Source organism: Xenopus tropicalis, chromosome 5 (genome assembly GCF_000004195.4).
Source record: "Xenopus tropicalis strain Nigerian chromosome 5, UCB_Xtro_10.0, whole genome shotgun sequence".
Lineage (NCBI taxonomy): Eukaryota > Metazoa > Chordata > Amphibia > Anura > Pipidae > Xenopus > Xenopus tropicalis.
The window spans coordinates 90,790,898-90,807,704 of record NC_030681.2 but is presented as its reverse complement, the minus strand read 5'-3'; the positions used below and the strand labels follow the sequence as shown (position 1 = coordinate 90,807,704).

At 38.0% G+C, this 16,807-nt stretch overlaps 1 protein-coding gene across 8 annotated transcripts in view; it reads right to left on the bottom strand.

The window, feature by feature from the left end:
- Positions 1-16,807, bottom strand: part of filip1 (filamin A interacting protein 1) — a 95,836-nt gene that overhangs the window by 977 nt on the left and 78,052 nt on the right. For 4 of the 8 annotated variants that reach the window (XM_031902128.1, XM_031902130.1, XM_004914513.3 and 1 more), the window contains 2 exons: positions 3,435-6,240; positions 1,766-1,987 (listed from right to left, as the gene is read on the bottom strand). In XM_031902128.1, the coding sequence (XP_031757988.1) occupies positions 1,781-1,987; positions 3,435-6,240 (3,013 nt within the window). In that variant the 3' untranslated portion in view covers positions 1,766-1,780. Of the gene's footprint in view, positions 1-1,765; positions 1,988-3,434; positions 6,241-11,822; positions 11,928-12,019; positions 12,215-16,807 lie in introns of those variants that run through there. The other 4 variants (XM_012963502.3, XM_012963503.3, XM_031902131.1 and 1 more) reach the window with 4 other exon arrangements.

Below are 16,807 nucleotides of genomic sequence, written 5' to 3'. Positions count from 1 at the left end.
CAAATAGTATTCATTATATTCAAATTATACATTTAAAAAGGAAAACCACTCCATAGAATAGTGAGCCAGAGCAAACACTCTGTCTTGATTAAAACTACAGCAATAGCAAAATATTAGGGCACAGTTTATACTTGCAATGTATAATACTCAATTGCTCCAGTAGAGGTCAGCATACACGCAACATTAATCAAGAGCATCCATAAATTTAAAGGGATTATTTACTAAAGAAATAAAAATTGCAAAAACTTCATGAAATACATGTTTTTTTACTCACAGTCCAGCCGGGCCCAGATTTGTGGTAAGGCCACAAAGGCCCGGGCCTAGGGCGGCACAAATTTAGGGGCAGCATGCCGCCCAGCCGCAAGGAAATTTTACTCCCATACAGAGCAATGGGGGTCGGACGTGCAGAAACTTTAGCACGTCCTCCTCCCCCTGCTCTGTATGCGAGTTGTGCCACGCGCGGGAGGGAGGAGGTGGGCAGGCGCCGAAAGGGGCAGCCTTGGGAACTTCAAATCCGGCCCTGAGTCCAGCATTACTTCTAAGAATTCCAGTTTATTATTCTTATTATTACTTAAACAGGCTGATTTCAACCTCCAAAATGTGCACTTAAGGGCTTGTGAGACGAGCTTTGCCTCTAAGAACAATGACCAGTTGTTGCCATTAAAATACAGACTTCTGGGGAAGATAAAGCATCTGGTGGACCATTATCCTTTATGAGGAGAAATGGTGATGATTAAGATTAAAAATTCTAAAACACTGCATTGCACCAGCACTATATGGGAAAATATGGGCAGGCAGGTGCAAACGGAGTAGAAAGGCTTTTTTATGGAGACACCTCCTGCTCTTGTCACCCCTCCCACTCCTAGACCACCCATGCACACAATACATTCCCCTGATTGCCCCACTGCCCATTGTGCTGGTATTGAGCAGGGGCTGTGACAAGGCAGTAGCGTAACTACAGAAAATTTTTTTCAGGGGGGGGCCCTGGGACCCCATAGTTACACCACTGTGACAAAGTACTAGGGGTAGGCAAAAGCACATGCCTGCCAACCCTGAGTTCCAGCCCTGCTCCTCCATGCTAACATCATGGTCATTAAAGATGATGAATTTGGACTTTGAAGTGTAATCTGAGGATCATTTACAGACAATGTTATTTAAATTAGGATCTGAGCTGGTGGGGAAAGGGATATCTTCTGGTTAAATATTAAGAAGAATTAACATTGACATTAACGCTTTCATCTTTTCAATTTTGGTTGCAAAAGATATGTTATAGTGTGTGCATTCCCCCCTTGTATAAGATTACCTTATAGTATCTAAACTTCACCCAACGCAAGGTGCAGATATTACTCTACTATATGTGCTAAAATCAGTACTGGGTCGGTGCGGGAGACAAAAACTGCAGTGTTAATCTTGATATATAATACATCGCTAGAGCGGTCTACATTTATGCCAAGATGGCTGATGGGTTGATAGCTGCACCTCCGTATAGATGACAGAACACACAAATTCCTGTTTTGCCTACACAATAGCGGGACAATCACCAATGTTTTACAGGACAGAAGCATTACTTCTTTAGTTTGAGACACATGGTTATTTGATTATCTTCAATATTATCAACGTACAGAACACTGCTAAACAGGCCTGCAGCTCATAGGTCTGCTGGCCTATCCAACAGCAGAGAAATTAGCATATGAAATATTTAAGAACTTTCCTGTGAAAGAAACAGGGGACTGCTTTTTATGGTAGCAGAGATACCTGCACATACCCCTGAGTCTTAGCCTCAGCCCTTTCCTCCTCCATGAGGGGCAGAGCTGCTGGCTGAGGATTTCTTCAGTTCTATTTTCATAGACTGACTCTCACCACGTGGCTCAAATTTTGACAGATTTCCTGCTCCCGGGATTGCCATTATTGGCTTTACTGCTTTCATACCTTTAGCCATGGGAATGCGGGTGGGAGTGTGGCGTTGGGATGACCCATCCTGTGATGTCTAAAAAGAAAAGATAATATTAAAATATGTTGGATGCATTGTTAAGGTATTTTCGGAGTGTTCATTTAAGTTTTGAAGTACAATTTGAGCAATTACTTACATGGTCATGCAAAAATGGATGCAGTGAGAATTTACACTATTCAGTCAAGGTACTTGCACTCACTCATAGAATCATTGCAGACATCACTGTGACGCCAAGCAGTGGCACAATTCCAACTCTGAACATTATTACTGCATTTGTGTCTGGCCAAAACGTTTACACATAATTGTGCTTAACAATTAACACCACTGTCAAAACCTGTCACTTTTTCTTACGCAATATCGCCAAAATCTGTCCCTTTCTTTCTACTGCAACAGCTTAGGCTGCTCATGCATGCTCTAATCCTATCCCGACTTGACTACTGTAACCTGCTACTAACCAGCCTCCCTAACTCACATCTTTCACCCCTACAGTCTATATTAAATACTGCTGCCAGAATTCTCCTCTCATCCAGGAGAGTTCAGGCCCTTCCCCTACTAAAGTCCTTATCGTGGCTTCCTATTAAACAAAGAATATCTTACAAACTCCTTCTCTTAACCTTCAAAGCCCTTCACTTCTCTGCTCCTCACTACATCTCTTCTCTTATGTCTCCATACGTTCCTGGCCGACTCCTTCGTTCCTCGCAGAGCGATCGTTTGGTTGCGCCCCCCACTACTACTGCTGTTTCTCGCCTTAAACCTTTCTGCCTTGCTGCCCCTTACATTTGGAATGCCCTCCCTGATTTCCTCCGGAGAGAATCCTCCCCCAGTCTTTTTAAAACTAAACTTAAAGACTACCTTTTGGAGCACTCACCCAGCACCTGATCTGGGAATCAGCACTTATAGTGTAGTGTCACCCACTGTGACCTACAGCACTTATACTGCATTTGCCTATTTGTGTCTGTAAGTTACCCTCCCATATAGATTGTAAGCTCTACGGGGCAGGGACCTCCATCCTCTTGTGTCTTTGACTCTTAACTTAGTGCAAATGTATTTATCTTGTATCTATCTGTATTTATTGTTATACTTTGTATTTATCTATTATTTTCTTAATAACCCCCTGTTTGTATTAATGTATTCTACTGTACAGCGCTGCGTACACAAGTAGCGCTTTATAAATAAAGATATACATACATACCACCTGATTTAGCGATTTAGATGGAACTATGGGAGAAACGCTAAATCCTGGCTAGCAAAACATAGCAAACTGCATCCAAAATTGCACTTTGCACATTACAATTGCATTCATTATTATATTAGAATACATTAAAAGCTGAGTATATTAATAGGACAACAAAAGCATAATATTTTGTTTGTGAAATCTGTTTTTTATGGTCTTCTATTACTTAGGAATATACTGTAATTTAACCAGCATAAATTGGTTTTGTTGTCCACTACTACTGTTACCACTTTGCATAATTGTACTTACCATTGACTGGGTTCCACGAGTGGATGAGCTTGTGGCAGGAGTTATAGTAATGGAACTAGTCACTTTGTTCATCATAGGCCTACTTGACAGATTGGTCTTAGGAGAACGAAGCACGGTTCCAGTTGTAATTTCTTTGTTTTCTGTACCAATATGCATTGGTCTGACTGTAATTACAGGCGTTGTGACCTCAGAAGTGCCAGTATTTCGTTTAAATTGAGGACCTAGGTGGATATGAATTTTATTGTCTTCTGTTGTTATGATATTTGCATTGGAATTGAATTTCCTAATTGGAGTTGGAACCGTTTGCTTTTCTGGAGTAACTTTGAAAACTGCACGGCCCATGGTCATTTCCTGTGAATCTGGTGACACAGATATCTCAGATGGTGCAGCAGATGTGGATACAGTGAGTATCTGAACTGGAGATGTTGGTCTGTCACTGAAAGTAGTTCTTCCACTTTCTGCAACCCTTTCTCTTGAGAAGGTAGTTATGGTGACAGGAGACATAGCTCTTTCTGGAGATTTTGGGCTGTCAGCAGCTTTTGTTTTTTGTGTTATAACACCTGGAGAAGGGATAATTGTAATTCGTGGTTTTTGAGTGCCTAATGTGGGTATCACAGTTGCGCTTGAAAAGAAGTCCTCAGCTGGAGGGCTAGTTATCTCCAGAGTAGCTGTGCTGTTTTCATGGTCTGGTGTAACTCGTATATGAAGAGGTTGTCCATGCTTTGGTGAAAGGAAGACTTCATTTGACCGTCCTGGACTAGTATTGCTATTACTTGTTCTATCAGGTGTCACTGGTGTGCCGTTCTCTCTTTTTTTCATCCAGGGGATCCATGATTTTCTTATGTTTAGCTCATTAGCTGCAGGTGGATACCTTTCCAAGACAGGTGATCTTTCAGTTGGTGGTTTTAACCCAACTTGCCGTAAATTGCTCATAATATGGTTCTCCTCTTGGAAAGACTTTCGTATAAATACAGCTGGTGTTTCTTCTTCAGAGATGTCATTATTCAATACATCTGTTTGGACCCCTGTAGATGTAACTGGAACATCAACCATTCTTCTGCCATTCATGCTTGGCCTTATTGCACGGCTATATCTCTTTGAAAGCTCAAGTTCTTTTGTCAGATTTAATACGTCTTGACCCATATTTTTGTTTTTATTTTCTTCTTCTATAAACCTTTTCTGAAGAACCGAATAGTCTACTTGAAGCTGAGAAAGCTGGTCTTCTTTGTTCATCATATCATGTATCTTTTCCTTAAGTGCTTGCACCTCTGCTCTTAAGTCTCTACTTTTAGATTCCTCAACACGTATTCTGTGACGCAGCTCAGATTCCTGACTTACTGCTTCCCCTTTTTCAATGGCTTTATTCTTAGCAATTTGATTTTTAAGTTCCTCCAACTGTAGGGAGAGGACATTTGCTCTGTCCTGTTCAGTTCGAAATTTTCTTTCCAACTGATCATATTCGTCTTCTGTCTTCATTAAATCTCCTTCAACCACTTCTAGCTGTTGAAGACGATTCCTTAGCCTTTCAATCTCTAAAATCATCTCTTTCAACTTGTTGTCTTCCTGGTGGACTTGGTCAAAACCTTTTTTCACTCTGTTTCGTACTGCTTCTTTTTCCGACACCTCCATATTTTCCAGTCTTTTCATTAATAGATCTACCCTACAGCTTAATTCAGCATTCTTGTCTTCTTCAGTTCTTAGTTTACCAAGTGACTCATCTCTCATTTTTGTCAAGTTATATACATTTTCTTCCATCTCCGATTTGAATTTTAAAAGTTTCTTACTTTCATCGATCAGTTTTTCCGTCACTTCCATGACCTTGCTCTGTTCAACTTTCAGGTTTCTGTTTAATTCCTCTACTTTCCCTTCCTCCTGCTTTAGTTTTGCCACCATTATTTTCCTTTCATCAACAAGCATCACAGTAAAAGATTTCAACTTGGTCAGGTCATCTTTTAAATTATGTTCTGCTTTTTCCAGTCTTCCTTCTACTGCTTCAAGTTCTCTCACTCTACTTTTTACAGCCTCAACTTCCTTCAGCAAATCCCTAGTTTGAGATTTTTCCTTCTCTAGTTTAGCATGTAGCTGGGAACATTCTGATTTGCTTTTTGTAAAAGCCTCTTCTAACTTTTCCAGTTCAGACATTCTTTTTTGTAGTTTTTCTACTTCCAATTTTAGTTCTCTGCTATGGTGTTCTTCTTCATGGAGTTTCTTTTGAAGTTCTTTACACTGGAATTCTGTCTTTGTTATCTCTTCATCTTTGCCTTCCATTTCCAAAACTCGCTTCCGTAAGTTTTCCACCTCTGCCATTAGGCTAGAACTTCCACATTCACCTTTAGATATTTTTTCTCTCAACTCTTTTAGTTCTTCCTCAGACCTCTGAAGATCCCTATTTGCTTCTTCTAACTCTTCAATCCTTCTATTAAGACCTGCCACTTTTAACTTAAGCTGTCTGTTATTGCACTCCTGCGCTGCCACTTTAGTAGCCATTTCTTCATGCTCTTGAAAATATTTGGAAGTTTTGTGTGCAAGATCTTCTTCCAATTTATTGAGTTTTTGGCTGTCCTCATTAGCTTTAGCACAAGCTACTTTTAACTTGTTCTCTGCTTCTCTAAGTTCTTGCGTTAGATCTTGTATCTTTTGGCTCTGCTGCCCAAGCTGTTCAATATGCATTTGTCTTTCATCCACAAGCATTAATGCAAAAGATTTCAGCTTTACCAATTCGTCTCTAATTTTGTTGAGTCTCTTGGTGTACTCTTTGTCTTTCCGTACTTGATAAGCTTTCTCCTGTTCAAGCAGTTTCTTTAACCTGCAAAAGTAAAAATAAATGTAAATTTTTATTTTAATTAGTTACTATTTAAAAGTAAATTTAATTATGCAGCTTACAGACATTTTTTAGGGTTAAGTTACTTAGTATTACCACCAGCAGAAATTTACTTGGTGTTCTGAGTGCTTTAATTTCTGAAACAAAAATACATGAAATATTTTTCATGGCTCTAAAAGAATGGAGCACTGAAAAGCAGTAAAACGTTTTGCTAAGATGGCTGTGCTGCTATATAGTCAGCTCAGTACCTCCTGCTTTATGAATACATATTATTGTGAAACTGAAGGCTCGGCCTAAAAAGGACCAGTAACACCAGGATATGAAACTACCGTAAAAGCATTTACATGTAGTTTTAAATTAATTATTACTTTTAAAGTTTCTATAATATTTTTATTTACATAATTGCACTTTTCTTTTTGTTAGGCTTTTGTGAGTAGGTGATATGTTTTATCAAAAGTTCCATTGAACCAAAAAGATATGGTGGTCCTTTTTATAGACAACAGTTTAAAGTTAGATTTACACAATAGAACTGATAACAATAAAGTTGCAAAAAGAATAAGTCTCCTTTTTTAAACAATAAAAAATCAGAGAAAACTACAGTATTTCCATATACTACTAGCTTAAGGCTAAAGACAGAGAAGGTGTTTTTTTAATTGGTAGAGAAATGTCTGAGCTACGCATGTGGCTTAATGGAAACTGCCTAACACAGAAGGCGCATGCAGGTTTTGGCAATAAAACCCACTTTCAGACTGATAAATGCCAGTACCTGCTGTGTTAAACAGTTTTCATTAAAGTCAGTGTTGAGAATCACAGTCCATGGTGCTGTTTGGTGTTCCTGCAGAAATACACCGGATAAGAAACAGCCTTGCGTGAGAATAGCCTCAGAGTGATCTGTAATAGTTTGTGTAGATTTGTTAAACTTCAATGAAAAACTACCCTGAGAGAAATCTTACATCATTATTCTGCACCATGTTGGTCAGAATTCTAGATCATCTAGAATTCTATATCAATGTCTATATGAGACAGATGTGGTTTACAATACTACAATGGAATACCAGCTTTAGAACATAAGGGGTTTATTTATCATGCTGTGTAAAAGGTGGAGTAAAACATTACCAGTGATGTTGCTCATAACAGCCAATCAGATGCTTTGCTTTGGTTTTCTAGCTGTTGAAATCTAATTGCTGATTGGTTGCCAAGGGCAACATCACCGGTAATGCTTCACTCCACTTTTTACACAGCATGATAAATATACCCCTTAGTAGGGTACAAAATTTTGCAAATCAAAAAGACTCCACAGAAAACTCTATGGGCCAAGAGAAAAGATTATTTAAGGATTATAATGTGAAAACTTATAAGCAATATGCAATTCAGGGAGAGAAAAATTTTCTCCTAATTCGTTTCCAGTTTTTTCCCTAGATTTTAATAGAGTATTATGTGGGCACAGTATTCATTGCTTGCTAGAGGACATCATTTTGCTTGAGCCCAAAATAAATAGGTGATTCCTATAGACTAAATACTGTATATTTCTTTTTACAGTGTATATGTGGTAACCTTTTTACATTATTTAATGCTATATGTGCTTTAATATACAAACCTATGTAAAAAAGCTTATGTCCTTTCGCTAAATCTTGTTTTTAAGACCTAACTGGAAATGTTCTTCTGAAGTGTTAGTACTTTATACTATGAAAAGTAGGCTTTACCTGACCTGAAAATCAGTGGTCTTTATTTATTGTTTGTGGTTACAGAAGTAAACGTGCTTCTGTCTTGTCTATATAGAGGCTAGTAACAATAATCCAAATGCGTGTATGACTTATATCTTGGATGTAATGCTCAGTGTGCAAAGCTAAAAGGCACAAGGCATAAAATAAAAGGATCCCTTTGCTCACTGTGCCCACTATTTTTTTGAGCATTCAGATTTTTACATTAAAAATTTCCCCAAACAAACCTCATAAAAGTTCATGGAGGTGCCAAATAAGGGCTAAGATTGGCTATTAGGTAGCCTCTATGCACACCATCAACTTACAGGAGGCTTTATTTGGCAGTAAGTCTTGTTTTATTCATCCAAAACTTGCCACCAAGTCAGGAATTCAAAAATAACTACCTGGTTTGGAGGCACCGAGAGCAACATCCAAGGGGTTGGTGCGCAACATGCTGCTCATAAACCACTGGTTGGGGATCACTATTATCATTATTTTACTTATGTATGCCTTAAGATCCCCGTTTTTAAACTTCTTAGGCTCAGTCCCACTTGAAAGATTATTTTTATTCAGGCCCCCACCTTCTCTCACAACAATGTAAGAGTCATCCAGTTTTCTTCAATCTCCTCACCCCATTCAACGCATTAGCATCTATGCTATTTTATTTTCATTTCTGCTGTTGTTGTTTTGTATTCCTTTGCATTCTGTGCCTGTTTTTCAAGTCTATAAGTGTATAAAGTAATATTCTCAGAAGATACTGTTACACATATCCTGAGCTCCTTGGCTGCCAGAAGTGATGTCATTATTCTGTGCTTTAGGAAGTGAAATTTGCAAAGTTTCCCAATACACAGCCTGAGCTCTTAGATACACCCAACCAGCAAATATACATTCCTTCACTTCTTACTCATTTATTTATTGATTTGTATATTAAAATTATACATATATAAGTGTGAGTAAAGTCACATATATAATTTAAAATATTTTACACAAAATAATTCTTCTTACATTAATGTGAGAGTATATATCCATAGAGCCACTCCATGGTAAACATGAGCGCACACTGTTACAAAACTCCCAACTCTTCTGTTGGGAGTCTGTATACTGGACAAAAAGACCCCTCATTACACCAAACAATACCCAAAAAATCTAACATATTTTGTCTGCAAGAATCTGGGCTATCCAATGGAAAATAGTTGATACGTATGATCAGGTCAAACTGTTGCATCTGTGTTACTGCATAATTACTACTGTCCAGCTAAGTCCACTTAGCTGTTTGGAGGTTCCCCGTCATAAAGCTTAAGATGAGCTCAAAACTGCAGGTTTGCAACCAAACTGCATGCACTTATGATACAAGCAAATCCTAGTGATGCATTCAGTTCACTTTTGGAGAGTTGTGAAGATAGTATGATAATTTTGGTGTCTTTAGAGTCATATATGTATCATGTATGTCCATGCCAAAGCATGGGCACAGTTTTACAGGCTATGATAATCAATGCAGTGTGCATAATTTATCAAGGCCAAGACAAATTTTTGGATAAATCTAGATATCCATGTATGGATAAAACAAGTCATGTGGTCAACAAACTTTGTTAAAAATTTACTGTGTTTCATACTGTTTGCACTATGACAGCTTTATTAATAATATAATTTTAAAAAAGGAAGCTAGAACAAAATATCTATGTATATACAGAGTGATCCAAAGCATGTGTAAAGAGATAATTTGCTTAGTTTTTTGTATGTTTTTCTGCCATATAGATGAGATGCACAATGCTCTTCTGACATAATTACATGAAGGGGTTCCTGTAAATGTCTGCAAAATTCTGGATTAGATTACATATTTTTCTTTCTTTAGTGTAAATCCAGCATCTGGTTTTAAGTATATATACTGTTGGCAGAGCTGACCTCATTGTGCCATCTGGTGCACATTTTGCAAAGCAATATCCCACCTCTACACCGAATGGCTATAGCTATTTTTGTGTCTATATGTGATTTTTTGTGGGATTGGTTTGTGTGCGATTTGTTCTCACTACAAACAGTAAAATGCTAGGTTTCCTCTGTAAATCAGAAAGAAAATCTAGCCAATGTTCTAATACAGGTTTGTGCTGGTTTTCATTTAACTAGGCAGCTCCCACTTTTACATGTCAGTATTGCCAAATGTCATCAACATGCACAGTACAAAGCCATGGCCAGCTGGCCAGACAATGCAACCCAATCTGTTGAATGTTTATTAATATGCTAAATAGCAATTAGCTTCCAGCTCACAAAGGTAAAATATAAAAATGACAAAAACAAATGGGTTTCAGACCTGATGGTATTATTTTATTTGAGATACTACAGCTAATTTGCAAAGGCTAGACACAAAAATGGATCCAACCACACCTGCCCCATACTTAGGGGCAGATTTATCAAAGTACGAATTCGAATCACGAAATGGGAAAAATTCGGATTAAATTACATAATTTCTAATGATCGGAAATGCTTAAGAAAAGACACGATAATATCATGGTACGATCCGAAAGTCCCAAAATATATCTATCCGAACAATGGTAAATGTTGGGAAAACCTTTCTGACTTTGATCCTTCTGTACATGATTTTGGAAGCCTCCCATAGGACTCAATGGCACTGTGCAGCTCCAACCTGGCCCAAGGAAAGTCACAATAACAAAGCTTTAATGAGTCTGAAACTTTTGTACTCGTTTTGACAAATACGATTTTGTCGCGCAAATTGTCGTGCAAAAAAGTACAAAAAGTTGCAAAAATTACACAGTTCAAAAACTTTGAAAAAATTGTATTCGGACTTAATCATACTTTGATGAATGTGCCCCCTAGGGTCATGTAGAGTAGTACTGAGAACCAGTTATCAGGTAAAACTGCTTTCATGCATGAAACACAAAGTGCAGCTCACTTTGGTGCAAGGGGACCCAATACCTAACACCTGTTTCCAATTTATCATTGCAAATATTTTCCAGGCGCCTTTGAAGATTTTTTTATTTAATGGGGGCCCAGCGCAGAGTAGTTACACCACTAAACAACCTGCTCCAATTTCTTGCACATTGCACTCATTTTGCAAATAAAACCTGTTCTTTATAATGCTCACAAATACAAACTCTACTTTTAAGCCATAAAGTACATGCAAAATGCCATGTTTAATAATTTAATGTCATTTGGTCTTAGTCAATGTGTGTTGAAGTAACTTCTAGTACTAGTGTTACATTTTGTTACTTATATTTCTGTTTAGTTCCTGTCATGTTTACATTCACGTCTTTTATTCATGCCACTGACTGGTTGCTAGGGTAAAATGGACCCTAGCAACCAGAAAACAGCTTAACATAAAGCTAAATAATTAAAAAATCACACAATTTAAAAAAACATGACCAACTCCAAATTGTCTCAGAATATCACTGTCTACAACATACCAAAAGTTAATCTAAAGGCAAACTTCCCATTTTAGGCAGGTGTAAACTCCAGGGCTCCTTTACTTTGTATCATGTGTGCAATTTATCAAAGCAGTCTTGACTGGTGTATTAATGCTAGGCACATTTTTTTTTTTTTTTTTTAAAAAACCTTGTTAATAGCTTTTAAATGCCTGCAGTTTTGCACAGTGAACATTTAGTTTCTCAACTAAATCTCCAGAAATTGGTAACGTTTCTGACTCAAAACTGCCAAATTAAACAGACCAGAGGTGATAATAGCAGATAGTCCAATTACTTTCGTGCCACTGACTATCAGTTATATGCAGCCTGAGAAGCAGTTTTTGTTTCACTGAATATAAACTCTTGAGCAATAAGGATACGCACCAGCCCCACACACCAAAATCAATTACACAGCCTTTGTTCATCCACGCTACTGTGTTATCAACATGCCTACCCTGTTAGGTTAGAAGCAAAATAATGAGGTTAATAGTTTTGCCTGTGTTCTGTGCTCATGAAATTTCAATTCTCCCTTGGCCAAAGAGTCTTTCCTTGTACGCGCTACAAGTTCAATCAGAAGAACTTGATTAACAAAAGGGCTTGCTCAAGGTCACAGGCAGCAGAGTGCATGTAATTCTAACAGCTTTTGCTTACCTTTGCCATAGGCAGCAGATAATTTGCAAGGCATCACAACTCTCCACGGAAACCTCGGCAGGCCTTTTCCTGGCCCCTTTTCCCTACGGAATTTGCCATCACATTCCAACCATGTCATTGGAACAATAAAAGGTGAATGTTGTGCACAAGAGCTGGGACCATTGACTGATGATGTCATCCCCACTAGCATGTTTCATTATTGTGCAGATTCACTTCAGTCCGAGGGGTGGGGCAGCAAATCCCCCAAACCAAAAAAAAAAAAGCTGCTCTGCTTAGAAACTTTTCTGCAGCCGAGCTCTCCCCGGATTCACATGTTAGCAGCAACGTGCACGCATACTTTCCCAAAACACACTTTGTGGGCCACCTCCCCCACCCACACACATTTATTTAAATTTTTTTTAATCTTTATGTGTTGCTTTAAGGGCATAAACTACATTTTGTAAAGTGAAATTAATTTTAAAGACAAAATTAAAAAAAGAAAATCATCATTTCTAATTTTATGCAAAACATCTTTTTTGTCTATATGTTAAATAAAGGGCAAGATAAAATGAAACAGGGGGTTCTGAGAAAAGGCTTGGTGTGCCAGATAAACAGTGACAGATCAGAGCACAAAAAACTGAATCGTTCAAAATTAGTATTTGTAATGCAAATCCTTGTTGGAGCTTCCCTGTCTCTGCAAAGGAAGGGGGTGGGAGGGGGGATTGGCGAATAAAAGAAATCAAAAATGAAATTCATTTAACTGTCTCTTTCCACTTAATGATGTGCTAATGAGCAGCACGTTGCTCCCATTTATTAGTATTAAATGCTGGAACCCTGTAATCTTTCCACGTTTTGCTGAGCTCTAGATGCACAGTGTTATGTGGGCAAGAACAGAAGCCTGCAATTCATCTGTTGTTCACTCTGCCATTAAAACACATAGCGTGTTAACAAAAGGTGACATGATGGGGGGAAAAGGAAGGCTGAAAACTGTGACTGATCCCTTTTACTTTGTCCAATATGGTTTGTTTTTTAATTCATTTTAAAATGGGTTAAATACAAAATGCATGCACAGGTTCCATTCAGATGATGTAGTGGGAATACTGAAAATATTGTGTAACATTTAAAAAAAATAAAAAATAATACCTTGTCTTGGTTACTGGAATTCTGCCAGTTCCATGTAATTAACTATTCAGGGGTTTGATAAAATACTGAGTATAACAATATTCGGATGTCCTAACATGAATTTTCATTCAAGTGCCTCTTGTACAGTGTCTTTTACTAAGTAATAAGCCTGATTGTATATTAATTCATGTAAACAGCATTTTCTGAGGTTTATACTGGCAGGTCACATATGGGAAACAATAGCAGACGTTTTCATGTTTAAATTTCCATGTGATTAAACAAGGAGTCCCAATGGAGTCGGCATGGGGTAAGCTGGTGCAATGTCAGCGGGACAAATAGAACATGAGTGGGCTTGCAGCATTATGGGAGTTGTAGTTGTGGAGCAGCAGTTTCCAAGGGGTGGGACATAGGAGTCATTAAAGGGAAGGGGTCTGAGTTTTTTGAAAACTCAAAAATTAAATCTTAAATATGTACTTATTTGTAAAACAAAAATCAAAACTGGATCAAAATTAAATGCAGCATAACCACATTCTATCCTTCATTTTCAACTTTAAAAAATTGCAAAATTAGCTTGAATTATAATATTGCAACTCACATTGATTTTTACATAAACTCGCCTTTTTATCTGCTTTTTATATATGAGTATTTTGTACTTATAATTGTAGCACACTGTATTTCCACAAATGCAGTAAGCAATGTTCAAGTCCGAGAAAAATCAACATGGTTTTCTCCCACAATGCAGTGTTTTTTCCCAGAAATTCAACATGATTGCGGTTGCAAGGGGGCCAAACACTTGACACAATTGTTCTGCGCCTACCACAAATGACAAATCCGAAAGTTCACTTGACATAATTTCCAGTGTTCAGCGCGTGAGTGACATATCTACCTAAATTAATTCAAAGGGTGTAGAGCAGATTTATAAAAATGGTCATATAATAAAAATGTCAGCAAGACTGTACCTTATAAAGACTTTAACATTTATTCCCAGATTGGTTGAAAGCTTGACCAATTACGACTATACTGCTATAGAAAATGTCCCCACCAAAGTGACATATATGCTCAGATAGTTTGGAAGTATAGTCAAAATTGGCAAAGCTTTCAATCAATCTGGGAATAAATGTTACAGTCTTGCTGACATTTTTATTATATGACCATTTTTATAAATCTGCTTTACACCCTTTGAATCAAGTTAGGTAGACCATAAATACCTTTACAGTAAATATGCAACTAATAGTGCACACTGCTGTTTAACAAATGAGCAGGTATACTACTTTGACAGTGCCATATATGTATCGGACAGTAATTCACTAAAGATTCATTGAGCTAAAATGCCTGGAGCCTTGCCATTACAATTTTTTTCTCCAGTCAGTATGTTATTTTTATTATAAAAAGCTTAGTATTTTGATGAAGATCATGTTTCTTGAAACACTGCACATCTAATTTGCTTTATGGCAATGTGTTGTCCTGGAAGACTTACACGAAATAGTGCATGACATTATTTATAGCTAATCCCACCTAAGAGAACAAGAGCTGACAGTTTTGAAATGCATCCAGTTCTCCTCAGAAAAGCTTGGATCACACCCAACTTAATATTGTTTTTTTAATGAAGAACAAAAAAAGTCTCAGTCCATGAAAGCTTTATAGAGTCACCTAGGCAGTTGGTCACCATAATGTTTAGGAGGTAGGATGATGTATTTGTAAAGTACTTCAGTGCTAACCTTTAAAACATTTGTTTGGGGAAGAAGGGGGGGGGGTCTAATTATTGCAAGTATCTTGGTGTAATACAAGTTTCTCTGTATACAGGAGCTGCCTGGAGAGGTAAACAGTGGTGTGCTCCCACACCTGGGGGTCACTCAGTGTGAAGGGTCACTCAGTGTGAAGGGCCACTCAGTGTGAAGGGCCATTCAGAGCAGGGCACAGGGCAGAATGGCTGCCTGTCTGTGTTAGGAACTCCCAGAGGGGCTGGGGGTGCTGCATGCCACTGCAAGGAGCAGAAAGAGTTGTGCCCACGTGTATGAGAGTTGGGAAAATCTAGATTGTTCCAGAGGCTGGTGAGCTGGTGGGAGCTGAGTGAGAAGCCTGAGTCTTCAAGAGTGTGAGTGTCACCATGGATGTGTGAACGTCACTGGGAATGGTGAGAAACCCTGAAAAGGTTCCAGAGTGTGAAAGTTACCCTAGAAGTTGAGAACCCAGAGAGGGGACTAATCTTGAATACATTTTGTTGAAAATGTTGACGAACTGTGTTCCTGTAATCTTTATGTTGGGAAGAGTTTGCCCAAATAAACCTGTGATTTTGCCAGAAGTGGTGTCCCTGTCTCTATGCTCCTGATCCTCTGCTTACCTGCCTACCATAGGTAATTTCCCCCAGAAATGATGTATACAGGCCGACGGCATTTCAAATAGTAAATGCTAACTGCTGATTGGTGCTGAAATCTACTTTATGTGCCTGCACCCAGGCTGGCACAGGGGTCTCCTGGTGCAGACACAAAAGATTGCTTGTTCCAGCCTAGGGACATTAGCCTTAAGTTTTAGTGAGAAACTTGCTTTTGATGACTTTGCAGAGGGTAACCCCAAGAAAGACTCAGATCTGATACTTAATTTACAAGTCTAACCCAATCAGACATTTTATATACTTAAATGGTACTAAGAACCACTTCAAAAGCTTTACCAGAACTAAATATATGACATTGAGTGCATGACCGCGATGCTGTTAGATACATGAGTACTTATAGAACCTAATCAGATTAGGATGGCAAGGACAACTGTCCATAAAGCCATGCCAACTCTTAGTAATGTTTCTTTTCTAAAACGCACTCCAGAAGAATATCCATTACTATCCCTTTACACAGTCTCAATTCTGCCATTGCCAAGATTACAAATCTGAACTTGATAATTCCATTATACACATAAAATAACACCATAAAAATGAGAAAGTATGCAATATCTCTAAAAGAACTCAGTCACCTTGTACATATGAATTGCCATTTAGGCCAGGCCCTAATTTACTAGCAAAAGCTCCTAAATGCTTATGTGCAGTTACAAATAGCAAAAATATTACGATGTATGAGCAGTGTACAGGTATAGGTTATTTGGAAACTCGTTATCCAGAAAGATCAGAATTATGAGAAGGTGTATTACAATTTAGGAAAGCAAAGATCTAATTGTTTGTTATGGGTTTACGTCTTGGTTACACATTGTGTTCCACTTTCACTTTACTTTGGTGCTTTTGTATGAGAGCTCTACAAGGAACAAATTCATTTTACAGAAGAGAATGTTCCTTTTGGAAATTGCTTTAAAAATAGCTTTTGATTGTAAATATATGTGACTGCTTATACTATTACGACATACGATAACAAGGGTTTAATGTACATCAAGTGCAAAGTACTTCTCAAAGGTACACATCCCTTGAGGTTTCCGAGAGTAAGGGTAGCTCTCTGCACCATATCAAAAGATATGTTTATAGTAAATTGGAGTTCAAACAGCTGCAAAACTAGTCCACATGAAATTCAGGCCAACAGTCATATTCAATGAAAACATGCTGTAGTATTAATCTTCTGCATACCACCAATCAGGAATTTGGAAACATATGGTACAGCATGTGGCTTTTTAAACAACATAAAATATGTGTACTAGAACTGTTCATTTCAAAAGTTACCGATAGCCATATTTTATATTATTAGTGGTTTC